At 40.4% G+C, this 26587-nt stretch overlaps 2 protein-coding genes across 6 annotated transcripts; both read right to left on the reverse strand.

Moving 5' to 3' along the window:
• On the reverse strand, positions 1 to 9136 carry acp5a (acid phosphatase 5a, tartrate resistant). Of its 3 annotated transcripts, none has more exons than XM_077523828.1 (6): positions 8974 to 9136; positions 2909 to 2996; positions 2638 to 2837; positions 2418 to 2542; positions 1052 to 1397; positions 1 to 605 (listed from the first exon to the last, which is right to left on the reverse strand). In XM_077523828.1, the coding sequence occupies exons 2-6, from the start codon at positions 2994 to 2996 to the stop codon at positions 366 to 368; spliced, it is 999 nt and encodes a 332-aa protein (XP_077379954.1). In that variant the 5' UTR covers positions 8974 to 9136; the 3' UTR covers positions 1 to 365. The 3 variants fall into 3 exon arrangements, with proteins under 3 accessions (XP_077379954.1, XP_077379953.1, XP_077379952.1); XM_077523827.1 differs by lacking the exon at positions 8974 to 9136 and adding an exon at positions 3368 to 4427; XM_077523826.1 differs by lacking the exon at positions 8974 to 9136 and having other exon boundaries at positions 2909 to 3360.
• Positions 6408 to 26094, reverse strand: LOC144020400 (interleukin enhancer-binding factor 3-like). Of its 3 annotated transcripts, none has more exons than XM_077523824.1 (20): positions 25941 to 26094; positions 25517 to 25670; positions 21740 to 21851; positions 21002 to 21189; positions 19455 to 19623; positions 19131 to 19269; positions 17123 to 17211; positions 16514 to 16609; positions 16298 to 16409; positions 16110 to 16207; positions 15806 to 15914; positions 15589 to 15726; positions 15236 to 15426; positions 14299 to 14406; positions 14054 to 14185; positions 13814 to 13960; positions 13252 to 13378; positions 13122 to 13160; positions 9916 to 10272; positions 6408 to 6886 (listed from the first exon to the last, which is right to left on the reverse strand). In XM_077523824.1, exons 2-20 carry the CDS (start codon positions 25615 to 25617, stop codon positions 6762 to 6764), a joined length of 2577 nt encoding a protein of 858 aa, XP_077379950.1. In that variant the 5' UTR covers positions 25618 to 25670; positions 25941 to 26094; the 3' UTR covers positions 6408 to 6761. The 3 variants fall into 3 exon arrangements, with proteins under 3 accessions (XP_077379950.1, XP_077379949.1, XP_077379951.1); XM_077523823.1 differs by having other exon boundaries at positions 14054 to 14188; XM_077523825.1 differs by lacking the exon at positions 13122 to 13160 and having other exon boundaries at positions 14054 to 14188.
• Between the last annotated feature and the right edge of the window lie 493 nt (positions 26095 to 26587).

The following is a 26587-nucleotide window of genomic DNA, read 5'->3' on the forward strand; positions in this document are numbered from 1 at the left end:
CACAGTTAAGTACCTCCCATATTTTATTTGATATTCAAAAATATATTGTATAAATTCTCAGTCAAGCCTGCCCCCTCTAAGCACCGGGAACTGACAGCAGAAATGAAATTTGTTTACACTCAAAATAGTTCAGCTGTTGAAATCAGCCACATTGTCCATTCATAAGCCCTTGTAGTCTTAGAGCAAAGGCCATTTATTTCAGTTCAAATCGGGGTTCCCTTCATCTTTTCAGACCAATTTCGGTCTACTACAAAATTAGTAATTATTCCTTCTACATTCGATTTTAACATTTTATTAAAAAAAAAAAAGAAAAAAGAACAAAGATTAAAAACCTCGCTAAATTTGGATGCAAAAGTGCAGCTCATCTATTTGCCATTCCTTGATGAGAGCACCGTGCGATAGAGAGAGGTGCCTTTAGCCTGGTAGAAGGTGAGTATCATCTTGTTCTTCGTGACTTCTGCGTGAACAAAGCCACCGAGCGTGGACGGCTTGCCAGTGAAGAACTTGACGGAACCTTTGGGGACATGGTTCCAGTGGCGGACATCCGGATCCAGGAAGTTTCCAGCGCCGCTCACGATGTAGCCCAACCCAGACTCCTCAATGTACTGCAAGGGAGGGTCAGAGTTTGAGAACAGGTGTGACATTTTATTTAAAGTGGAAGTCAACCTTAAACAGACCTCACTAATCTAAACATGACATTCTGGTTAATATTACATTTGTGGAATAAGAGTTATGAAGCAACATCCAGCCATTTTTATCCATCTCAGGGGGCGGCCATTTTGCCACTTGCTGTCGACTGAAGATGACATCACAGTTGCTCAGTGCTCAGGCAACAACCAATAGAGCGCACCTGTTTTCTGTAGCTGAGCTGTGATTGGTTTCTACCTAAGATCTTGGCAACTGTTATGTCATTTTCATTCGACAGCAAGTGGAAAATGGCCGCCTTCTATTAACACAATATTAACCAGAATATCGTATTTAGTCTAGACAAACATACTGTCAATTTTTTAGGGGGTTGACTTCCCCTTTAAATCTATTATATAGGAGCTACCTGTAGATTGTGGTCATGGCCGCACAAGTAGGCAGTGGCGTTGTATTGAAGCAGCAGTGGGCGAACCCTCCGCAGGAGGCAATCGGTGGGCCCGTGTTCGGACACCGACCACACTGGGTAGTGACCGGCCACCAGGAGGAAATCGGCCTTGGAATGAGCCAATCTCTCTTTCAGCCACGCCACCTGCCGGTTGGCATCCATCGCGCTCGAGGGGCCTCTGGGCTTCTCATCCTCAAAGTCCAGAGAGTTGCCACACAGCATCACGGTGTCAAGCATGATGATGGTCAACGTCTTGTCCGTGTTGGGGATGCGGAAATCCAGCTCATAGTAGTAGGAAGGAAAGTTCCTAAAAAAACAACATCAAAATTTAAAATCACCAATCACCTTCCGGTTTATAGAGTAAACCACTAAACCAGGGGTGTATTTCACAAAGCAGGTTCAACAAACTGTGAGATTAAAGGCACGGTCTTCCGCTTTCACTTAGGAAAATGCACTATATAAATACAGGATGTATACCCATGTCATCTGACAGTACTCGCACAATTTGACGTTAAATATCAACTTTTCCCCATTCATTTTCAAATGGGACTGACATTGAACTGACACTTTCCAAGCCCACTTCCATACATACAACTGATCATCATTACCAGCTCTGTGATACTGCTCAGTTCTTTTTTTTCATTTATCTTTCATCTTCAATTAAAACTTTGTAATTTTCACATAATTTATCTTTCAATTTACTTCATAAGCATTCAGCTTAGCATTCAGTTATTGGCATTCAGCTTTCAGCATTCCCACACAATTTCTCCAGAAAATGCACTTAGTCTAGTTACAGACAATATTTTAATTTTTTACTGCTGAAAATGTCTCAATAAGTCAAGTAGCCCTATAAATGTACTTAGTTGTGAGTCTGATTCACTTTCTTCCCATCGGGCAACAAGCGACATAATTGGAAAGATAATTCTGTTGAACTGCATTGCTGCATCTCCTTGAATGTTTTATAATCAAATGCAAATCATGTCTTGTCTTCTGGCGACAGCACTGAAAGAGCGCTTCAATGTTAAAGCAGACAGAGAGTTACATTTCTGTAGTTCATCCTGGTATGAAGCCTAAACTTTTCATCCACGCCCGTTATAATAGTCAGCGCTCAGGCTGGAACAGGATATTTAACAAGCTGTAACATACACTGAACATTTTGTCATCAAAACGTCGGATTTACTGGCTTCATTTTTTGCCACAAATAAAATGTTTTTCTTCATAAACCAACAGAAATTTCACACATTTGGAGTTTCATGAATTCTTTGCTGTATATTCTCAAATGACAATCAACCCTTTAAAATGAACAGAAAAATGAAGAGATTCTTACCATCTTGCAGATTTCAGTGTGTATTCAATCTGGGCTTTGACGTTGCCTGCATGGTCATGATTGCCAGCGAGAACGTACCAGGGAACATTGAGGGGCTTTCCTGTGTACACAGCCTCAAAGGTGTCCTGTTTTGTTTTGTTTTTTTCAATTCAGAGAACAACCAATCAGATCCGCTCTGTAGAAACTCTACAAATAAGCATTCAATGTCTCATGGCCTGACCTTAAATCTCGGAGACTCCACTCGATCCACACCTTTAAAGTAGAAGTTATCGCCAAGGGCCAGAACAAAGTCCGCTCCCATCTGCTCTGCTACGTTACTCATCTCATGAGCAGTGGCCCGTTGCACCATAGTCATGTATGGAGGGTAAGGCACACCTCCCCAGTCTCCCAGTGCCAGGAACTTAATGGAGGTCCTGTTAGCTGTCAAGGAAATCAAAACTAATCTTATCAAGAACTTTCCAAAGTTTCTGTGACAATGAGGCAATACTTACTCTGACCCCCATCCAGGTCTTGGAAGGTAGGATAGCAGTAGGCTGCAGGAATTGCAGCAAGCACAAAGGCAACCAGTATCGGTGCCATCTTCAGAAATTTCAAAAAATAAATAAAACCAGATTAGATCATCATTGAGCAGCAGGGTTAACAAACAGCCATCAAGTTAGAAGCAAAACACGCACAAGCCAAAGTCAAAACAGGAAAAGAGCCGTTTCTCAAGCCTACTGGGCACGCCTACGCTTGCTACCCTTCCGCTCCGCCTGCAACAATATGTTGACGTTTCTGCCTCACGGCGTCTCGGGATTGCTTGCAGCCTAAACTTGACATTTTCAGCTGGAGCGGATCCACTAACCACAAATGTTTTGAAGCAGATTTATTGTCGATACAAGCACATTGCCTGACGTAAGCGCAAACTTGCATGCGAGGAGCGTGTCAAGGAAGCAGATCGAATAACTCACAGCTGATAAGCGGCGTGGATAACCTCAGGACGCGACCCTTTGTCCAGATCTTCCCCATGCTCCTCCTTTTTATCAGATGAGCCACGACACGGGGTATGACCGTTGCTCACACACTGACTGTCTGAAACCAGTCTTGGGATTGGAGACTGACCGAGACCTTGTGATTTACAATAGTTATTATTGTCGCAAAGCTGTCCAGACACCACTATTTCCACTTCACTATTTGTCCTTCTTCATTTTTGCCATTTTTAGTTGCACTTCCATCTTTTTCAACTTTGGAATTACAGATGTTGCTCTCACAAGTATCAAAGTCAAGGCTTGGGGGGTCTAAATCCAGCCTGCTGTATCATTCATTATTTGTGGCCAATTAAAGTTAATACTGTGTGTGCTTCCTCTTTTTTTTTTGTAAATGGGTTTGTCATCTTCATTTTGGCAGAAAGTCCTTACACAAATTGCACATTTCCTTCACTGTTACCATATATCAAAAGCCTTTTTCATGTTTACAGTTGAAATTAAATTTTCGGTTATGACTCTGTATGACTGTTCGTGTGTATATTGTGGAACATTATACTGTTTTATGGTCATTTGACTTGGAAAATGTTTTTTTTTGTTTTTTGCTGTTAGTGTAAACATGACCAAAATTGCCACACAAAAAAACAAAACACAAAAACAACCTGACTAAATACAAAAAATATAGAGATAAAAGTGAAAATAAAACGGATAAATATTATTCACAAATTAAATTCAAAAAAATAAATGGAAGTAAGAACTAAACCTATTGATATCCATAAATAAAAGTTAAATACCGGTAAATTAAAAAATAAATGAGATTCAAAAATAAAAATAAAAAAATAAATGAGGAAATAAATACAAAAATAAATATGTAAATATAATTAAATATCAATCAATCAATCAAAAACGCTCTGCTCTCACATTTACTTATTTCATGGTGCAGACTCTATGTCAGGACGAAATGTCTTTGGGTTAGAGAGCTCCAGCAATGTACGTGTATCTTATCTACTGTTACCACAACTTGTTGTCGAGCAACTCAAGTCGCAAGTTGTGGACAAGATAGTCGTGACAGTTGACAAGATAGTCGTCCATTGCTGGAGCTCTCCACGCAAGCCGGCGAGACTTTCTTGTTCGCTGACTCGCATACTTGACCATTGAAAGGCAGTTTGCAACGACAAAGTCCAACCCAAGATAGGCTTAGGACCGCTTATTTTTCTTATTTCATTTTTGAATTGTATTTTCTATATCCGTTTTTATTATCACTTTTATCCATTTATTTTAATTATTTTTAATTTTCGCAGTTTTGGTCCTTTAGACTATATATACACGTTATATATAGGTCGGCATGATGACTGACTGGTTAGCACGTCCGCCTCCCAATGCAAAAGTCGTGAGATTGAATCTGGTCTCTGACTTTCCTGGGTAGAGTTTGCATGTTTCCCCCATGCCTGCATAAGGTTTTCTCCTGGTACTCCGATTTCCTCCCAAATTCCGAAAAATATACTAGGAAAGTGAACATTCTGAATTGTCCCTAGGTGTGATTTTGCGTGTGGACGGTGGTTCATCTGTGGGTGTATCCTGCCTACTGCCTCATAAGTCACAATTTGGCACATTTAAAAACAAAACAAAACAAAAAAACAAAAAAAAACAACAAAAATCTACTTTTTTGGGCAATCCGCACATGTAATTTTTAGAAATTATTGACCAATCCTGCGATTGGCTGTCAACCAATCTAGGGTGTACCCCGCCTACTGCCCGAAGCCAGCTGGGTAAGGCTCCAGCGACCCTTGTGAGGAGTAAGTGGTCAAGAAAATGGATGGATGTATGGACCAATCCCATCCCATCCATCCATCCATTTTCTGTACCGCTTATTCCTCACAAGGGTCGCGGGGGGTGCTGGCGCCTATCTCAGCTGGGACTGGGCAGTAGGCGGGGGACACCCTGGACTGGTTGCCAGCCAATCGCAGGGCACACAGAGACGAACAACCATCCACACTCACAAGCACACCTAGGGACAATTCGGAGCACCCAATTAACCTGCCATGCATGTCTTTGGAATGTGGGAGGAGACCGGAGTACCCAGAGAAGACCCACGCGGGCACGGGGAGAACATGCAAACTCCACCCAGGAAGGCCGGAGCCTGGACTCGAACCGGAGTCCTTAGAACTGGGAGGCGGACGTGCTAACCACTCGTTCACCGTGCCGCCTGGACAGATCCCAAGTGTTGAAAATTACCTGCTCACTTCGATGATGTAATGCTAATGGTTGAACAAATGGCGATTTGGGTGTCTCCTGTAAAGTGACAGTTTTGAAGGTACAAGGTTTTGGTCCAAACGCCAACATTATGTTAGATATGTAAGATATACTGTATATTTTTTTTCTATCGTGATTAGTATATGCAGATTCTTTATTAACTCAGTTTTGACACCCTTGCTGTAAATAAATGGCACAATGATCAGACGACGCCACATACAGTATAAAACGTACATCAATAGGAAGTATGTTCCTACAGTTTTGAACCATCTACAGTCTAGTCTCATGCTGAGGTGAAAACCATCAAACCAAGTCAGCAAAGAAACGTCCGTACAAAATACATTTGATACTGTACCGTCATGTTGGAGTGCAACATTATTTTGTCCCGGTACTTATTGTTTGAATTAAGAATCCTCACAATCTCAACAGTCAACATGGCAGACAGCTTATACCAAATACTGATCACGTGCTCAAAAACTTCCTATTCTTCAACTTCAAGATGGGTAAAGTCCAGTTTAAAAACAGTCATGTCACAACTAAACAAAACAAAACATTATAATTGATGTATTTCTATTTTTGCTTTCTTTGTGGACTTCAGAATCATCTCTCCTCCCAATGTTTTACTAACATGCCTTGACATGTAGACCATGTTACATCATCTATTGGTACTGGTGTGAGGAATTGCCATTTTAAATACAGCCTGACCTGCTTTTCTGATGGTAAAGGTGACAGCTCAACTTGTACAGTATTTAAATTCAAATGACACACTTGAAAATGTCACTGGCGAGCAGGAAAGCTCTAAAACAAAGTTGTTTATTAAGAGAATGGTTGGTACAGTTTCTGACAGTAAATAAAGCCGCTGATAGACAAACACATGCGGAACAAGCTTATAGTACAGCTTTAAATCAGAAATGCGACACAGGCATAAAGAACCGGTCATCTATTTAAAAACACGTCAGGGGACAAGATGTAACAAATGCACACATGACTTGCGGCAACAAAACAACATTCCAGTATGAGAGACATTTAAAGATTTTCTCTTCACAAGTGGCGTGTCGGGATCCTATCAAGGGTGAACACTCAGAACTCGGTGGCCCAGTGAGCCGAGAAAAGCAGCGCATGAGCGTGACTAATAACTTGTGCCGCTTGTGCTGCTGTTTCCAGGATATGAGGTTTGGGTTTGGGTTTGCCCTGTGTAGGACTGGTACGTGCCATATCCCTGCTGACTGCTCCAATTGGACTGGTTTGACCAACCTGTGGAGTGAGATCAAATTAGCACATTGGGACAAAAATTGTCAAATATAGCGTTTTTATCTACACAATATGGTGCCCAAAGCGCTTTTACAAAGTCTCACATTCACCCACATTCATACACCAGTGGTGCTGCTGCCATGCAGGGCGTGGCCAGGTCCCACTGGGAGCAAATCGGGGTTCAGTGTCTTGCTCAAGGACACTTCGACATGGTCACCAGGGGTGAGCGTCGAACCCACAGCCTCACGGATGGGAGCCAACCACTCTACCACTAAGCCATGCCAATGGTTAGAGAGTTGTCTCAAAATTATTCACACAAATAAATTTGTAATCCACAAATACATCCGTGTTTTTCAGTGTGTTATGCCTGCCACTACATGCCACTGGCATAAATAGAATAATAATAATAATAATAATAATAATAATAATAATAATACTAAACTTTCATTTTCAACTCCAACTTCACTGCATACTGAACTGTACCGAAAACCGTCAGCACAAAACTGAAAACTAAACCGTAGATTGAGTGAACCATTCCAGGTCTAATATATCGTACACATATATTTTTTTTTACTAAAAAGTTCTAAAACCTGAAATATATAGTATACAGAAAGCGAAATGAACTAAATATTCAGGCACATAACCTCATTATCAATGTACATATAATCATAAATCTGTTGTTTTCCCTTTACTTCCAAGTGGAAGGTCGTCCATGCTTCTCATCTGTCATTATCCAGTCCATTCCACTTAATCATGTCGAAAACATCCTTGTTAGTAATAATCCAGTCCATGTTTTCACTGCGTCGTCGACTGCGACCAGGCTTGCAGTTGTACGTGCCTCTGTCCGCCAAGCAGTGTTTTAAGTGGGCCGAAACGCACCGGTACGGAGGTGAGGCAATTCATTGCCCTTGAGCGTTCAGGTACTTCTTAACGTGCAAAAAAATGTTCCGGTACGTGTACGCTTGACAATGCATGTTTCCCAAAAAGCTGTTCCGGCGAGCGGCGCTCATTCACAGACTTACATATAATATGGAGGCCATGCGCTCATCACATCACCATGCGCACGCTTAATCCAGTCGTCATACAGATCTGTGCCCTGTGAGAGAAGCTCGCATAAGTCATTCAAGTGGCCCGCTGTGATGCTAGCCGACCAGAACGTGTGTACACAATAGCTCTTGAGTTAAGAAAATGAAATGAAAACGCTACCTTGTTGTCCTGGCTGATAGCTTTTTTTTTTTTTTTTTTAAAGACCACGGTCAGACTGAGAATGGATTTGCAAGCTGATACAGCACTGACATCATGAATAACCTGGATAAATTTCTAAAAATGCTTCAAGTGTTTGTGTACCCCCCCGCTGTCTTCCATGATGCCCCTGGAATGTAGGAATGCTGTGTGTAAGGTAACAGGTTTTTAGAATTTGGAGGAGTGGGTCAATTCACTGTGTGGAATTCCTTTGATAAAACTTTGTCAAACTTGGAGCGCGGGCTCAATTTGCCCACGTTGGAATTCTTTTGTGAAAGCACGTAAAACTTGTGAAGCTTGAAAAACCCATACTTTTTGAGAGAATAAATTGAGATGAGAGGGGCTTTTTTTTAAGTCAGTTAGTGTTTGAGGCTGATGCCAAAAGACCTCCTCCTTTTGCAAAAGAAATGTTTTGACTCAGTCGTGTCCTAAGAACAGATTTTGCTTTACCCCTGACAATCTGATCTTCCAATATGTGTTTGTTTTACACAAAGCAGGAAACAAAATGGGACCTTAATTTGCTTCCCTCGAGCCTGTTTTGCCTCCATTCAAAAGACACTTCTTCTACTGTTACCTCTTTGGCTGCTGCTGCTTTAGCAGAGTAGTAGAAGAAAATTTAACAGCAGCAGAATTGTCTTTTGAGTGAAGGCAAAACAATCAAACTAAGGTTGCATTTTGTTTTCCCTACTTGTGTAAAATAAACACATAATGGAAGGTCAGATAGGGTCTTTCTGTTTTTCAATTTTAAAGGAGAAACGACTCATTCCTGTTCAATGGCAACAGCCACACTGCCTCCCCGTGGACGGATGCGGAACGGGCCTTAGACACGTGAATATATGAGGACTTACCCGGGATTTACACCGGTTGCGTGTGCGGTGCGTCTTGACTGCGTGCTCTGGACGCGTCAATTTTTTGGCCAACTCACACCGGCTCCGCACAGCTGCTTTCCGGCAGCTCCGTCGCCAACCACTTCCCGCCGTGTCTTGCGTGACCGCGTGCGATCATGTGGCATTAAAAACAATGACAAACACACAGAAAGTCTGTGCTCAAGAGAGAAGCAGAAAGAGAGGTGGACTTATTTTGTGGCTTTCCACCTCCAATATAAACCTCTCCTCGTCCATGTTCGCTGGTGTCTAAACCGTGAATGAGCACCTCGCACGTTAACTCCAGGCCCGGCTACGCCCACATCACGTTTTGCCAACATGCTTGCGAAATAGGAGCTGGCGAGTGTTTTATTTTGAAAGGTACCCGGAAATTTATTTTGAAACTGCGTCGGTCTTCCTGTCCCACTCTATGTGTTTTGTGTTCGCTTGCCATTTGCCGGAGGCCGCCCGATGCGGCATCCAGCAAAAATAGAAAATAGGTCTATCCTTGCGGAAGGGCTGCGGCACGCCGCAGCTGAGACGCAGTCGACACGCAACACACACGCAAGCGGTGTAAATTGCACCATTCGAATGAATGGAATCTAATTGCTTGCGTCGCCGGAACGCACCGCAGCCGGTGTAAATCCCGGGTTATTTGTGTGTGTGAATATCACCAAACAACGTGATGTTTGTCTCAAAAATAAATGCGCGTGCGCAACGATCCAGAAATGCAGATTGAACTCGCAATTTTAAGTCATGGAAGATGCACACACAAAATCGTGAAAAACGTGAAAATCACGAATGTATTTATGTGAATAATTTTGAGACAAATCTCTCCCCATTTATGCCGCCCCCACAAGTCACTCATTCAGGGTTTTGAAGGGTATTCCAAGATTAAAAGATGGCTATCCAGGCCTTATTACTCACCATAATTATTATAGACTTGGCTCCCCACAGCTGTGGTGGGGTAAGCAGTGCTGTACATGGAGTAGTTGTTTCCCTGTGTTGAAACTTCTGTGTGGCCTTGCGTAAGCATCTTCTTCTTTTCATCACCGTAGCCATAACTGTAGGGACTCTGTTGGTCAGCAGGTGGGGGCATCGACTTGTAACTTGTCGCTGTGCTTGTGGTAGTACTGGAGACGGGTGGGGAGGAGTAGGTGGTGGCGCTGGTCTCTGGGTAAAATGTGCCGTAGCCAGTACTGCCCGTTGTGCTGCCAGAACCAACAGTGGCAGTTGCTTTGGTGGTAACTGTGGTTCCGGTTCCATTGTTGCCGTACAATTTATCTGCAAGAAAAGAAGGCGTCACATTGAAGAACATGCAACAGTGTTTCAAGTGACACAACAGTTTTTAGAATTCTGAGCAGTTGGTTGATCTATTTTTTGCTGTGAATGAACGACAATCCAATATTGTGGTGCCTTGAGATACGAGTGACCGACTACTCAAGATTTTATACTCAAAGTTCACTGTGAGACTAAACATAAAACTTAACACTCATCTTTAAAGGGATACTTATCAATCCATTTTTAGCAGTAAAACATTATTTGCTATCTTCATTATTCTTCATGAATAATGAATACCTTTAACTTATTCACTCGCAGACATTTTCACTGAAGCAACCCCCTTCGCTGTTTTACTGGATTTTGACTGATTTTTTAAGGCCCATAGAATATTGTGTTCTATTGCTATAAAAACATGGAACCTACCAAAAGAAAGATTAGAGTCTCTTCTTTCATCAGGAAAAGTATATTTCTATATGTTTCCATTTTGCAGCAATTAGCATTAGAATATAGCTAAGTTTCATCTAAATAATCATGAGTTGAGTTGAATTATTTACAAACCTGCTGAGAATTGTGGGGAAAAAACAGCTTGTTTTCATCATGGACCTGGTTGATCTATTATACTCTGCTGCAACCTGCTGGCCGTTTCTGTAATTACTACTATTTTTGCAACCGTTCTCTGCAGTTGAGAGGTTGCATCAAAGCCTTTTGTGGGCTCTAGCATTTAAAAATAATAATAATAATAATAAAAAAAAAATGTCTTTGGGACACTGGGTTAGGTTTAGATTTAAAATAGAACGTATGTATACGTTTTTGGGAGCAAATTAGTTAAAAACTAATTTTGCCACTTGCTGTCAAGTGAAGATGACATCACCTGTACTGAGGAAACCAGTAACGACCAATCATGGCTCAGTTTGCAGACCAAACCCAGAAAATAGGTGAGCCGTGATTGGTCATTAACTATTTTCTCAGCACAGGTGATGTCATCTTCAGTCGACAGCAAGTGGAAAAATGTGTTTTTGAAGGTATTAATTGGACATGAAAAATAATGAAAGCTATCAAATTAATACATTTTTACTGCTGAAAATGGCTCGATGAGACAAGTAAGTATACCTTTAACCAAAACACACAGTTTAGCCTTTATTTCTTTACAATCTCGTTCATGTGTTTATATTACAATACAACGCTGTTTTTTTGTTTTTTGTTTTTTTTTTAAATAAAGAATAACATCAAGAAAAATTTGTTGTTTGGGGGGGTAACAAACTGACAAATCTAATGGTATTTTACTTCAACAGTGAAAACTGATTTAAATATACCGTACAAATGAGTAACAAGCTTGGTCAAGGAACTAATTAAATTCAAAGCACTAGTGTAGGCAAAGACAATCTGTCAGCGTAGTATTACGGTGAAGTGGGTCACAGCTTTCAAACATACATAAAAACCAAGTGATAAAATGACAGTAGGATGCATAAGGAATTCAAGCACTCTTAATTAATTTTATGTTAGCAAGATAGTAAAACATACCTGGTTCCTTTTTGTTAACAGTTGCTCACTTAAAGTGCAACTCACTAATATTTGAAAACTGCACTCAAATGGCGTGTTGCCTGGAGGACCGTTGGGCTTGTGAAAGGGGAAAGGTTGGGGGCGTGGTCTAGCTGTGATTGGTAGCAGTGAAAACTACCATGACCGGTTTTGAAATGCATACCTTACGATAGTATACACTACTGCACACACGAGTATTGGCAGGTGGTCAATGGCATGACAGGTCTGCATATATCGCAAATGCAGTTCTGTCTTTCGATATAGTAAAGTTGGCTCCAACCCACTTTCATCACAAGAGAACCACAGCATGCTCTTATAAAAAAAATAAAAAAATGTACACGAGTCAACTCTTTAGTGCACATGTCAAGATCCGGTCCTCGAGGGGGAGAGTCCTGCATGTTTTCGAGGTTTCTCTACTCCAACGCACCTGATTCAATGATCAGGATAATTATCAGGCTCCTGCAGAGCTTGCTGATGAGCTTAAATATGAATCAGCTGTGTTGAAAGTGGGAAACCTCCAAAACCTGCAGGACTGCGGCCCTCGGGGACTGCAGTTTGACACCTATGCTTTAGAGTGATTAGTTTTACACTTGAAATAATACAAAATATGAAAACCACACCACACTGAACAAGACACAGCAACAGCAATTGAGGCAAACGAGTGTCTACGAGCTGCCTTCAGGTTGTCTAGAATCTGGCCACAATAAAGAGACAATTTTTGTTTTTCAGCAGGGCACGTGGCCTGTGAAAAAGGCAGACCACTCCAATGGCAGAGATTGTTTCCATTTGTCACCCAAAGTAATTTTTTTTGCAAAAATCATCTCCTCATTATGCAAATGGTTAAATTTTTTGTTGACAGGCGATTATTTTAAGAAAGCGTCAATATATTAAAGCATCTAAAGCTCAGCCACAGGATAAGTAATCATTATGAACATTAACACTGCACATGCACTCTCTTATCTGCGTGTCACTCGTGGAACACCGACTACATTGTAATACCCGGTTTTGTGTCATAGCTAGTAGACAACACATGCACACATACAGATGGTGACATCTTTCACAAACATGTATACGTCAACAAGACAATAGAAGAGAATTGCTATATTCAAGAACCTTGTACTGAATCAAGCACATCACACATTGTTGTGACACCTGACGTCACATATTGTAATCTTCCAATACATGGCATAGTTGTTTAGTTATGTTTTGTTACTTTGCATCACAATTGACTGATTTGCAGAGCACTAGTATAAGAATGTGACCTTCAGTGGTACAAAATACAAAATGAGGGAAGGCGGATGAGTGATACTCACGATAGCCTTTAGTGGCGTTGCTCTCATAACTGTAGTTGGCTTTTAAAATGAAGGGAATATTTTCACCATCAGTCACTTCACTTATGAGCTGTTTAAAGTATTTGGAAAGGGAGAGTGTAGGATTCCTTACTCTTGTTGTACACGGGTCCCGAAGAAAAGCCTCTGCCCCTGCCTCTCCCTCGACCTCTGCCATGGCTCCAGTTCGGAGTTCCGGAATCTGACGGGATCCCGCGAATAATACCGAAGCCGGGGATGTGCTGTTGAAAACAAAACCATCGATGACTCAACAGATTGGCACACAATTTCCTTTTACGGGCCACATAAAATGATGCAGGCCTCGAGTTTGAGAATGGACTGAAGATAAATGGTTCAGCAGCCAGTCAATTTAACAATAGTCTGCCGTATGGCTCTGCTTAGAATAACTAATTTTGTTACTTTTAATTCACTTTGATACCGCAAAGAGGGCAACGCCTCAATTAACAGAATATCCATCTATCTTACACTGCCCCCTAGTGGCTATGGACACCAGATAGACAAAAATTGAATGCTCTTATGAATTGCAATAAAAAGGAGTGATATTTATCCACATTAAAATTAATATTACATTTTTTTTATTTTGAGGGAAGGCTGGCACAGATTATCCACAAAGGGAAATCCATTTTCTACTATGCTGCCTTGTGTTTGAAGCTTACCATATCGGTGTAAGTGAGCTTCTTTGTTCTCTTGGGCATGAGAGGGGTGTCTGGGAACAACTTCTCCAGAGCGGCGAGGGCAGCGTAGGCCTTTGCCTCCTTCTTATTCGAGCCCCTCCCTTTGAACTTTTGTCCATCAACTTCCACCTGAAAGATAGGGACAGGTGTGATGGCCCCATGGTTCACTTTTTGAGCATTAACGTGGGTTGTGTGTGTGACTGTGAGATGCTGTCAAATCACCTCCATGACGAAGCACTTCTCATGAGAGCCGCCCGTCTCGGCAGAGAGTTCATATTTGAGACTGCGTCTTTTCTCGTTTAGCTCCATGACAGGGTTCTTCCCATTCTTGGTCAAGATAGGACCTTGAGCACTCTGCTTATAACATATCAAAAGCATAGAGAACGCCTTTAGTCCAACTCGCTTTGTGTCTTTTTTGTGACATGATATTTTGAAAAGAGCACTGAACAGGCTGAGCTCCAACATACATCTTCTGATGCGGTGGTAGCACTTGCATTCGTTACTTCTTGGCCATCCTCAGCTTTAGCCTCGGTCTTGGAGTCTGAGCCTGTTGGAAGACCAAGATCTTGCAGGACCTATTAAATACAAACAAGTTAAACCAATTTAGCTTCTGAGAGCTGCTTTGACATTCTTTAACACTAGCACTACTAGAATTCTAAAACAACTAGATCTCCCAGAGCAGTCATTTTGACGGGATGCACTCCCACCTAATAATAATAATAGTAATCGCCTAATATGGTTATTACTCGCTGTTTTGAGTTGCTAATAAAGGCCCTCTCTTGCTTTTCTGTGGAAAACGGGTGTATTAATTTTGATTAACAGGCTTGTATTGCCAAAAACTCTACCTTCAGCTGCGTCGCCAATTCCAGTGAAGCGATACATGGCTCCTTTTAGAGGGGGTGGGCTGGTCGTGTTTGGACATGCTGCCTGAAACTGCTGAGCGACCCAGCGACCACTCATTGTGATTCGCCAGACCCTCTGGCAGCTTCTCGCTGTCTAGTCTCCTCTCTAGTATAAATATATAAATATTATATACATATATTTATTACACAACATGGTAATCTAGCTTGTATCCAAAGCCAAATGCCTCCGCGTTGAATGGTAGTTGCTACGGAAGCTCAGCGGCGCCAACTACGGAAGCCCAACGCAAAAGATGTACATTGAAATGAATAGAGCAGTCAAAATGACGGGTGTGGAGGTAAAGTAGTAATTACTCCTAAATATTTTTCAATTTTTAATTCAATAAAATTGCAGTGCAGTAATGATATATAAACAGAGAGAGGAAACGGCAAAAGACCTGGAACATTGTTGAGCTACGTAAACAGAGTAACAGCAAATCCAATTTTGAGAACAGTCAAAATGACGGCTCTGGGAGATCTAGTAGTTAAGAGAAAAGAAACTTGCCTTGGTGGCTACATTAAGCTTGGCCACTCTTTTCGAGGGCCCAGTGGACTCGTAGGTTTTCCCATTTACATCTACAGCCATGGTGAATACTGGCTCGTGGACTGGACCTGTCTGAGAGGTGAGGCGGTAGTCCAGGCCTGGCCGGTACTGGTTCAGACGCATCACTGCATTCATGGTCAAATCATCTGTCACTAGAGGAAACAGATCTTTGTTAGTAGCCTACAGACCCAAAAAAATTAATTGTGCTTTGTTTTTCTATTTTTTGTTGAACAGTACAGTAAACACTTTAAAAAGGATGTCTTGCTATGTTTTTGTTTTGTTAAGAGTGCAAATGACAGTGGGTCATAGATTACATGACTTCCGAGGAAAGCGCTTCTGGAATTTGAGAAATTTCCTCTGTTTGCTATTTAATGTGGGCACGTCTTTTCCTTTTGCCATTTCGGTGTAGGGTCTCTTAACCGGTGGAGAGGGTTTGGCCTGGTCTGCAGGATCTTTATTGAAAAGAACAAACAATGAAATACATTTCAAATAAGAGATAAAATTGTGAACTGATACAAAACAGCAAAATACCTGGGAAGATATGTGCGCTGGCTCCTAGCACTTTCCATGGCTTGCCAGGTTTTGCTTCTATCCCCAAAACTTTGTACATCATCCCAAAAGCGCACAGTCTTAATGCCAACTATAAGAAGGAAAACAATAAATGGCACATATTATGGATGTCCCAATCACACTTTTTTGGCACCTGAGTCTTAAGTATCTGCTGATACCGAATCCCGATCGGATAGCTCAGCAATGTGTTAGGGGGGGGGAGTTCATCAGCAAGCTCTGCAGGAACCACGATACAAACTGACCGCGATAGGCAGACTCACTTTACCTGAGCACTCTGAGTTGTGTCTTCACGCTGTTGCAGGGTGAGACTTCCAAGGACATCAACGGGTTCCTTCTCACAGGGATCTTTAATTCCAGGGCCGTCTTCACCGTCACACAAATGTATAAAGCGAAATTAGCAACATCACAGCCAATTTCATTCTAGTGATGTCAGACTAAATATTCAAGGCTCACCAGCCAAGAGGATTCCAGAGGCAAAGCACTCAAGAACCCTGCGGAAAGCCTCGCCTGGGCCCAGCGGCCTCTCGGATGTACTGATGGCCTTCTCTGCAAGCAATTCAAGAGGCTGTGCAGAAAGAGAGCACGTGACCACAATGCAAACACTCAAAAATGTTGAATTGGTAAATACTTCTGCAAGGCATTGTACTATATAGTCAGATGTGTGCTTACCCATCCGGCGAGTGGTGCCCAGGTGGGAACACGAATACACAAATCCCTCAAGACCCGGATCACAACAACGGCAGACTTCAGGTTATTGACTTTGGCCTGGAGACACAAAAAAGATAGTTGAGTTAAAGCTGCAGCATCTCCATTCTTTTGCTCATTTCTTCCAAAGACCAAGAGAAAAGCACAGAGAGGCGAGAAATCACTGTCAAATGAACGACTGATAAGGTTAAGATGCGTTGATGATAGTTGTTAGTCCATGGGCCAGAGCAGTACCGGTACCACCTGGGTGGGCAAATTGTAGTTGTGATTTTTATATATATTATATATATATAAACTAGTAGGTATATATGTGTGTGTGTGTGTGTGTGTGTCATATTTTGGGCTTTGGCCCAAGGACTATGTGATAAAAAAAAAGGAACAGCTAGGTCTGTAATTTGGTATGATGGAGCAGATCATTTCTCATAACTTCAACTAGTCAAAGCGACACTTTAAAAATGACCGACTAAAACAACTGACACTCAAAATGTTTGTTTTTCTCCTTAGGGAGAGAAAATCAAAAGCATTCAAAGATACAGTTGAGCGTTGCGTACAAATAATGACGTGAATGCAAACCTGGAACCACTTGGCGTGGCGGAGAGATGCCAAGGAACTTAGGCATTTCTGTCTGTCCAGAACGTCCGGCAGATCGTCTGTTTGCGATTCTATTGACGAGGTGGAATAAGAAGAAAAGGTACAGTTTGACCAAGGGGGTTTGATTCTGTCTTGCAGCTTAGGGAGCAGCAGCCTTCCACAAACCCGGAGCAGCAAGGAGAGGAGGTCTAATAGCCTTCCGAATATTTTTGAGTGAAACTGTCACTTATCATAACTTTGCCGTTGTAATTGTGCCATCCTGACATGTTTTTGCTTGCATGCAGCAGGCGATGTTTCTAATGTAAACCGGCTTAAAACCTCCTTCCCTTCGCTCAGTGGCTCAGGTGGGCTGCTTCCCCCCCATCCTGAGACAGCATGTCCAGTTGGTCAAAGGTCCAGTCGTCCTAAAAAAAAAACAACTTGACAAACTGCAAGTCAATCAGTGGTAAAGCACAAGCAAAACCTCCACGTCTGCTCTACTCTGCAGCAAAACTGATGGCAGGGCAAATTTTGGACACTTCCTGTCTTGTCTTTGTTTAGTAAACACAGAGGCTCAATTACTACAATGGTGATGGAAAAACTAACATAGAAGACCAAACAACTAGCAGGAACGCTCAAATGGCTATTTTCTCCAGCTTCTGTGTTTAAACTACATGGCAACAGACTTCACTGGAAATCCATCATTTCTTTATGGCGTACTAGGGGTGCTAAAAAAAAAAAATCGATTCGGTGATATATCGCGATACTACATCGCGCGATTCTCGAATCGATTCAACAAAAAAAATCGAGCTCAGAATTGTTCATTCGGGAGTCTTACCGATTCAACGTCTTATCATCATTGCCTTTTTTTTTTTTTTTGTGTGTGTGTGAATCGATTTTTAAACTTCCATTTTTAATGGAAAAATATTCAACAAAACGTCTGACTTCGGGTTAGGATTCACACCTTGAGCATGGAAGAATGTTATATGAACGGAACATTAAGCCTTAATATTTTATTTTAATGCTGTTTAAACATGAAACAGATTACAACCTCTATAAGACTGAAATTTCAGATAAATAAATAATACATTTTCATATAAATCTTACACTCTACAAGCTTACTGATTAGTATTTTCTAAATTTGAATGAAGAAAAATCGCAACAATCGACTTATAAATTCGTATCGGGATTAATCGATATCGAATCGAATCGTGACCTGTGAATCGTGATACGAATCGAATCGTCAGGTACTAGGCAATTCACACCCCTAAGTACCATGAAAGAAAACACATGCTCAACACCACAATACAGTTTCCATGTCTTATGTAAAATATTCTTTATGTGCCCTGGCATAATGGTCCTCATATCAAAAACTACAATTGAGATATTCCTATCTTCAAATTATGCACTTAATTCCCTTCAAAATGATACATAATGCATGAGCATACGTCAAAAACTGACATATTTACAGCAACAGCAAATTTTTAATGTTGGCAGGTTGAAATCCCTAGTTTTAGGAAAAACTGGTTTAAATTTATGGTCACAGTACTTGTCTATAGCAACCAGTGCCTTAGGAAAAAATATAACCTGAAATTTTCAGGAACTATCAGTGCAAAGTCAATTCCAATCACAGGTAAGGCCATCATCCGAGATTTGAACCCTCAACTTCAAAAATAAATGTCATGCTTCAGCTTCACATTGCTTATGCTCTACCAAGGGTCCAATTTTGGTGATCAGGTTTGCTGCAGTGAGTGCAGATGCACATCTGCATTTTAAGGACATGCAGAGCGCGCTGGGAAGACTTCAATTAAGCATTGAGATTTATTTTTTATTTTTCTTTGTTTTTGTTTTTTTTAAATAAAGAACTGAGTCATTGTCATCAACATGAATAACGTGAAATATTATTTACTATATCTTGGAAGGTATTTTAATTACTACGTCAGTGGAAAAGTCCAGGACGTGTGCACACCCATTTTTGACCAGTATTAGAACATCTCAAGTGTACACTCACGCCCTTCTTGAGCCTCCACCCTGACTTGAGGAGATGTGAGATGGAGAGTGAGAGTTAGAGCCAACTCTTTGGTGCTTTCCACTAAGATGGCCGCATCCTTTGGACAAGGGCTCACTTTGTACAACCCAGCTGACTCAATCTGTTGCAAAGAGAAACAACACTTTAGGCCAGATATGGTCAACCTAAATTGACAGAGGTGGCCGTAATTTTCATCAGCTAGGGGGCCACATAATGACCATGCATTACCTAACTAGAATGTCTGCCATCTAGTGGAATGGTGTTATTATTACAACTTAAAATTCATCCATGCTGTTGCAATTGTACCTCTAACTGGGCCCGTAGACTTTCAGCCACCTGGATAAGCATTGTGATGGTTGGCTTGTTAAAACAAAGCAGCACCAGTTCCAAGTTCAGGTCTCCTTTGAGCAAAAGTCCATTGGCGAGTAGGCCCACCCTCATGATGCCATGCATTACACGTTTTTGTGCATTGCCACTTTTAACAGAAGAAAAAGGGGTGTTGGGGTGGGGGGTGAAAAGCAGAATTGAGCAGAGGAATAATGCTACTAGGGCTGGGTATTGCTTCCAACCTCACGATACGATACGTATTACGATACAGGGGTCACGATACAATACGTATCGCGATACATATGTAACCCAATACATGATCTTCAAGGTGATACATATCCCGATATTTTACATTAATTGACTTGCATTTTATAATAACTAGGGGTGTGAATTGCCTAGTACCTGACGATTCGATTCGTATCACGATTCATAGGTCACGATTCGATTTGATACCGATTAATCCCGATACGACTTTACAAGTCGATTGTTGCAATTTTTTTTTACTCAAATTTAGAAAATACTAATCAGTAAACCTGTACCCGTACACTGTAAGATATGTATGAAAATGTATTATTTATCTGGAACTTCAGTCTTATAACTGTGAGCCACTGCATTTAATGTTTTTCATGTTTGAACAGCATTGAAATAAAATATTAAGGCTTCATGTTCCATTAATATAACATTTTCCATGATTAAGGTGTGAACACTTACCCTAACTAAGTCGTTTTGCTTAATATTTTTCCATCAAAAATGGATGTTTAAAAATCGATTCAGCCGCCTTTTGAATCGATTCGAGAATTACGCGCTGTAGTATCGCGATATATTGCCGAATCGATTTTTTTTAACACCCCTAATAATAACAGTCATATGTATACCTAAAGGATATGTTTATTATGCTGGATTACTTTTTTTTTTGTTAGCAGCTCTTCTGGTTTACCACCTAGCGGCATGCCTGGTCTAAATGTGTACGCACTGCAGAGCAAGGAGCATTTTTCACAGACACACCGGGAAAATTTATTAATAGGCATGAGCCGATATGAGCAAAAATATCGAAGTATTAAAATTACAGCTCTAAAATGTGCTAATTTGGAATATTTGGGGAAATAAAGTTTTTTTTCTCCACATAACACATTCTGTTTCGTTTTTAAACAAAATATAGTAAAATTGGTCAATTAAGACACGTGTCCTGTTACTTTTATAAGTAAATAAATGTTGATATTTTTCATCTGCTTTCATTTTTCTTTAGCAAAACACAGTGTCCAATCACTGGTGAGCTATTTTTGCATTAATTGAAGGCAATTAACTTCAAAGACGCTGCTGGTTTTTATTTTTTAGGTACAATGCAAGCTGCAAAGGCAAACATCAACTGCCTTTAAAGTTAACGAGCAATATCGATTCTTACGCCTGTGTTTCGATGCGTGTATTGGAATGAGGCCCGCAACGATATATTGCCTATCGATTTTTTGAGCACCGCCCTAAATGCTACCATGTGTAACAATTGGAAATATAGCATTGCAGTAACTTACCTTTTAGACTCTTTAGTTCCTTTATTTGGGGTGTCCATTTTCTCAGATATGGCCTTTAATGCACACTCCACATGAGACACAATTAACTGCACTGCTTCAAGCTCCTCTGCAGAGGGGTAGATTTCAGAGTGTTTGGCCATCACACGACGATCGTTTGGCCCCCAGCGCATCTGCATTTGCGCATTGACCTTTTTTGGTTGCATGGTGAGAGAAAAAATCCATAAACTTCGTGTGGAACACAAATAAAGTATTAGCAATCAAAAATACATAGCCCCTTTTCTTAACCACTTATTGTGGTTCCCAGTCAAATGATCCCAGGCCAAACACTCACTAGTAATGTTGTGATTGACATAACAGGTAATTTGTCGGTTTGGGATAGGCTCCAGCTTCCCCAAATGGGAAAAGGATTTAAGAATATAGATGGACAATCAGTAGCCGCTGGCCAGTTGTGTGACATGTAGCAATGGCTCACCATTGCATCTATTGAACAGTGTTCGGCTACCTATATTTATTCTTCTAAAACATGCAATGCCCACCAAAAAATTGTGAAGAGCGGAATATTAGAATAAACATTTAGGTAGAAGACACCAAAACAATTCACATGCACGAGGTTAAGACTACCAGAAGGATACCGTCCTTCAATCATTATGGAAATTATCAGCTTTGAGGAAGTAGAATGAATATATAAGTCAAGATTTGGGGTTGATAAATCTTTGAGAGGGCAAGTAAAATAAGAACCTTATCATATTGATTATCATCAACTGCCTCCATTGTAGAAATGTAGTCATGGTAATTCCTCAGCTCTTCCTCGTAGCACCGGCAGTCGTACCAGTAACGCAGTTCTTCATATCTGCAAGATGTAGATGACAAATCTGATTTAAAAACAACAGTCTGCACTAGGGGTGTTAAAAAAAAATCGATTCGGCGATATATCGCGATACTACATCGCGCGATTCTCGAATCGATTCAATAAAAAAAACAAAACGATTTTTTATTTTATTTTATTTATTTATTTATTTTTTAAGAGCTCAGAATTGTTCATTCGGTAGTCTTACCGATTCAACGTCTTATCATTGCCTTTTTCTTTTCTTTTTTTTTTTGTGTGTGTGTGTGTGTGTGTGAATCGATTTTCAACTTCCATTTTTAATGGAAAAATATTCAACAAAACGTCTGACTTCGGGTTAGGATTCACACCTTGAGCATGGAAGAATGTTATATGAACGGAACATTAAGCCTTAATATTTTATTTTAATGCTGTTCAAACATGAAACAGATTACAACCTCTATAAGACTGAAATTTCAGATAAATAAATAATACATTTTCATATAAATCTTACACTCTACAAGCTTACTGATTAGTATTTTCTAAATTTGAATGAAAAAAAATCGCAACAATCGACTTATAAATTCGTATCGGGATTAATCGGTATCGAAACGAATCGTGACCTGTGAATCGTGATACGAATCGAATCGTCAGGTACTAGGCAATTCACACCCCTAGTCTGCACATATTTTGTAGAGATAAGCTTTACAAGCAGTACACAGTCAATATCTTATGCAGCATTCCAGGAAAATGGGAAGTTGGAGTTTTTTGTTTTTTGTTTTTTTTTATACCTGCGACAAGGAAAAGTGCACTCAAACGCCATTCAAAAAGTATAATTTATAATCCAACTTCTAACTTTCCTGGAATGCAACATGAGCAATGTCACTATCCTGGGTCATTCCATATCATACGATGCAGTTGCATCCCCAATCGCCATGTTGTGCCATAATTTGGCTTTCATCACTCGATCGTATACCTTTAACAGTAATGTAATACAATGTCGGTCTCGCTTAAACAATAGTGATCAATTCATTATCTGTTCTTATAATTATGCCCAAATGCGATGGGCGATAATGTGCAAAATGAGCAATATTGTAAAGGCTTACTGTTTATCCACATTAACACATCCTGTTCTTGCACAGATTCACTAACTAACAGCCAATCAGAGTGATCAAATATCATGACGGTCCAATGCTGATTCGACAAGTTAAATCTGCCAAAAACGCTACCCACATGCTCCCCAATAGGATCAGACGTTATTACAGTGATTTATACATTAATCAGACAGCGCAGAATTTCCGACTTCCGATGTTGGATTGATATGTCGAGGCCTTCAGATGGCGTTACACCACCTAGCGCTATCGATTATTCCATAAAATGTTACTGTTAATGTTACTAATGTTCCATAAAATGATAAAATGTTATTGCTTTAAGGTGCATTACAAAAACATTTCCCCCCTAATTACTGTTTATTAATCAATTATTGTTATTGCTTTAGTATTTTTAGTGATTAAAGCCAACAAAAGTTAACTCAGCAATATCAATGAGAAGAATTTATGTTCTCACCGACCTCGTTGAAACAAATTCAGTCATTGGTTCGGTAAATGTTTGCAAATGTCTTATTTTGATTCAATGCAAAACATTCTCAGTCTACTCTGATAGAGGACTACATAAATCAGAGAATAATGTTTGTTGAGAGACTGAAATTAGAGGATTTGGACAATTTTAATCTAAACAATGGCTCTAAACAATTATTTGATTAGTAAAATAGTCAATTAATTTGATAATGAATTACTTCGATTAAATTTGACAGCTCTATTAAATTGATAATATTACATTAAGTAGTTAAGAAAATTGATAAATTATGTTTTGCCTTCTCCATGGACGTCGCCAATGTAGAGATACGTCAGACTGAACCAACTCTGTTAAGTCACGATAGATATGTTTTTCCTCCGACTTCGCGATTTGGACCGCCCATTTTGGGTGGCGTTCCAGTGATCCTGGTTCCTGGTCTTAAGTTAGAAAATTCCGACTTCCCACTTTCATGGAATGTAGCACGAGAGTTGAGGTGAATGTATGGTGGGCCCCTAAGGCCGGTGTTCTGAGAAACCAGCATACCCGTCGAAGTAGCATACCTCACACATCTGCGCACGCGCTACGCATGCGCAGTAGGAAATTACGTCATCACGCTGTCGAACTCGTCGGAGCAGCATACCTCGGCTGACAAGTAAGTAAAAGTATGCAATAACTGATTATTTAGAACTGCATTTTACTTCGTTTTGTAATTATTTTATATAGTGAAAATATTTTATTCAGAGAGTAAGTTTTGTTCTGCAGGTAGCGTCGTGGATCACTGTGCGTTATTATTATGGCACAGCGGCAGTTAGATGCTTGTACTGTACTACACTTATTCAAAAACAATTTTGGGGCTTCACTAATGTGTGTTTTTTCTTCTTATTTTAAGGTGCAATGTGAATTCTGTCTGCGGTGGACACATGCTGAATGTGCAGAATAACGTTTTTAAGTGTAAAAAAAAAAATGCAACTTAAATTGCTGACTTGCTACAGCCATCGTAGTTTGGAATCTTTTGAGACGTAGGTTGTGTAGTTTTTGTCACTTGATGTTTTTGTACTTTTAGCAAACTGGCAACGTGTATTGTAGTTTGTACATAAAATATGTTTCATAGTCCTCCTGCATCGGTTTTCATTTTGAATTCAACAATAAAGCTCATTTTTTTCGAGTCTTCTCAAATGTTTCTTTCAAAATTAAGCAATGGTGTTCCAACTGGCAAATTCTCTCACAGCCTGCAAAATCTGTTCAATTAAATCTAGACAATTTTCTGTCATGTAGACAACTATCATACATAATGGTATCGCTGGAGCCAATACAGTATTTTGTTGTTTGATTATTATGTTGCCTTTTACATTAATTAGAAATGACAATTGTGTCACCTAGTGGGCAGTTCGTGTGCAAGTTATTATAATGTGCATTCAGCCTCAGTTTGGTGAGGAAACTCATCCGCGCCTGCATATGGTTTTTGTTTGATTTATTGACAACAGTTTGTTTTGATATATAAAAATGTTTTCGTATGACGACCCTGTGCACATAAGCCTACACCTGAACGCAGCAGTCAGCAAAATGAACACAACGGAATGAGACGCGAAGACTTAAATAATCTAAAAATACAGAAATTCATGCAAATCGTTTGTGGGAGCGCGTTGGCATATTGTCCTCTGAAGTTTTAATGTGGCTCTATAGTTGGCCTTATTTTTTCTTGACTAGTAAACTAAGGCAACAATGTGCTGTGGTTGCCCATTTCAGCCATCAAAACAACATACCGATGTTACAATCAGCCGTCAGAACAGCATGCTCGTGTTAAAACTAACTATACATATGCTTCTTTGGTAGCTCTAGTGTTTTAAATATGCATCTGTGTTTAGCCTAATTGCAGTGTATTATTATCATTTAAGGGATCGTCGTAACGTAGGAATGCTATTCTGACTACGTATGCTAGCCCGATAGAGGCAGCCGTCAGATCAGCATACGGGTATGCTGATCCGACGAGGTATGCTGATCCGACAGAACACCGGTCCTGCGTTTGAATTGATGACAATCCATAAGCGCAACATTTTATCATCGCGTTCTTTTCCAGGGAAAAAACACGAAAACAAAACAAACATTTTTATGGGTACCTGTCAAATTCGTGCGGCAGTAACCGGAGGCCTTGTTGGATGAGGTTGTCCCAGTGCAGAAGCTCATCATAAGCCCGGTGTTCATCCCATCTGGCCGCCATGGTTTCACGTCACATAAATCGAAGCTACCGCCTGTGTTTGGAAACTCTTCCTCCTTGAAACCAAAGGTAGTAGTTGTTCGGTACTAGTATAACTGTCGTGTATATCAAAACATCAGTGGTTCTATACGTGTTTGTTTAAAGGCATACTTCAAATACTTCGAAACTAGCCAGGCTAGCGTTTGTAGCACTGACGTTGCTAGTTAGCTGGCTAATTGTGATCACGGTTATCGTGGTCAAGTTGCTCCAAAATAAAGCAATTCATCATTATATCATGAACGCATCTCTACAATAATTGTGACTTGCTCTTGGTGCAAACGGCTTACCTTCACAACAAAAGAAAAACAAGTTTTTTTTTATGTCGACCTTTCTGACTGAACCGTCGCTACCTTTTTGTCGTTAGCAACTGATGACGAGTCGCCTACATTTGACGTCACTAAACTGCGTGCTTGTCTAAAACAGTCGAAGCGAGAGATTTTTACGATCATGTCAACAACGTTGCCGCCATTAACATTGTCATTTGACACTTTAAGAGCAAGTAACCAGTGAATGCCTCTGACCAAATGGCAGTAAGAGATAAAAAAAAAAAAAATCCGGCAAATAGAATCCTGCCGTTATTAAATTCTAACTCAACTGGGCGTCTCTTAATAACACCTTTGGTTGCGTCTCCGCCATTTGAGATTTTCATACATTTATGATAGCGGAAACAAGCAGATTACAGATTAATAATATTACATAAAGACAAGTTATGATCTTGATTAATCAACGCGTGGCTTCAAATTGGCCCTACCACAACAATAAAACGAACATTTATATTGTAGTCAGAGCTGTCCAAGCACGTCTGACGTTACCTCATCGTTTTGATTTAAAATGTAGTTTGTGAATCGTATGACTTGGACTCGTTAATGTTACAATATTTTTGCAGCGCTGAAAGCACAAGAAACTGCATGTATTAGACTAATGCCAGCGCCCT

This window comes from Festucalex cinctus, chromosome 6 (assembly GCF_051991245.1).
Source record: "Festucalex cinctus isolate MCC-2025b chromosome 6, RoL_Fcin_1.0, whole genome shotgun sequence".
NCBI lineage: Eukaryota > Metazoa > Chordata > Actinopteri > Syngnathiformes > Syngnathidae > Festucalex > Festucalex cinctus.

Excerpts from the sequence above, each read along its gene's own strand:
- acp5a (XM_077523828.1), bottom strand. The coding sequence starts at position 2,996 with ATGGCACCGATACTGGTTGCCTTTGTGCTTGCTGCAATTCCTGCAGCC. Across the intron at positions 1,398-2,417 it reads ACACTGAAATCTGCAAGATG|GAACTTTCCTTCCTACTACT; the intron begins GTAAGAATCTCT and ends TTGTTTTTTTAG. Across the intron at positions 606-1,051 it reads GCCATGACCACAATCTACAG|TACATTGAGGAGTCTGGGTT; the intron begins GTAGCTCCTATA and ends CCTCCCTTGCAG.
- LOC144020400 (XM_077523823.1), bottom strand. The coding sequence starts at position 25,617 with ATGGCGGCCAGATGGGATGAACACCGGGCTTATGATGAGCTTCTGCAC. Across the intron at positions 21,190-21,739 it reads ATGATAATCAATATGATAAG|GTCAATGCGCAAATGCAGAT; the intron begins GTTCTTATTTTA and ends CAACCAAAAAAG. Across the intron at positions 19,270-19,454 it reads GTCTACGGGCCCAGTTAGAG|ATTGAGTCAGCTGGGTTGTA; the intron begins GTACAATTGCAA and ends TCTTTGCAACAG.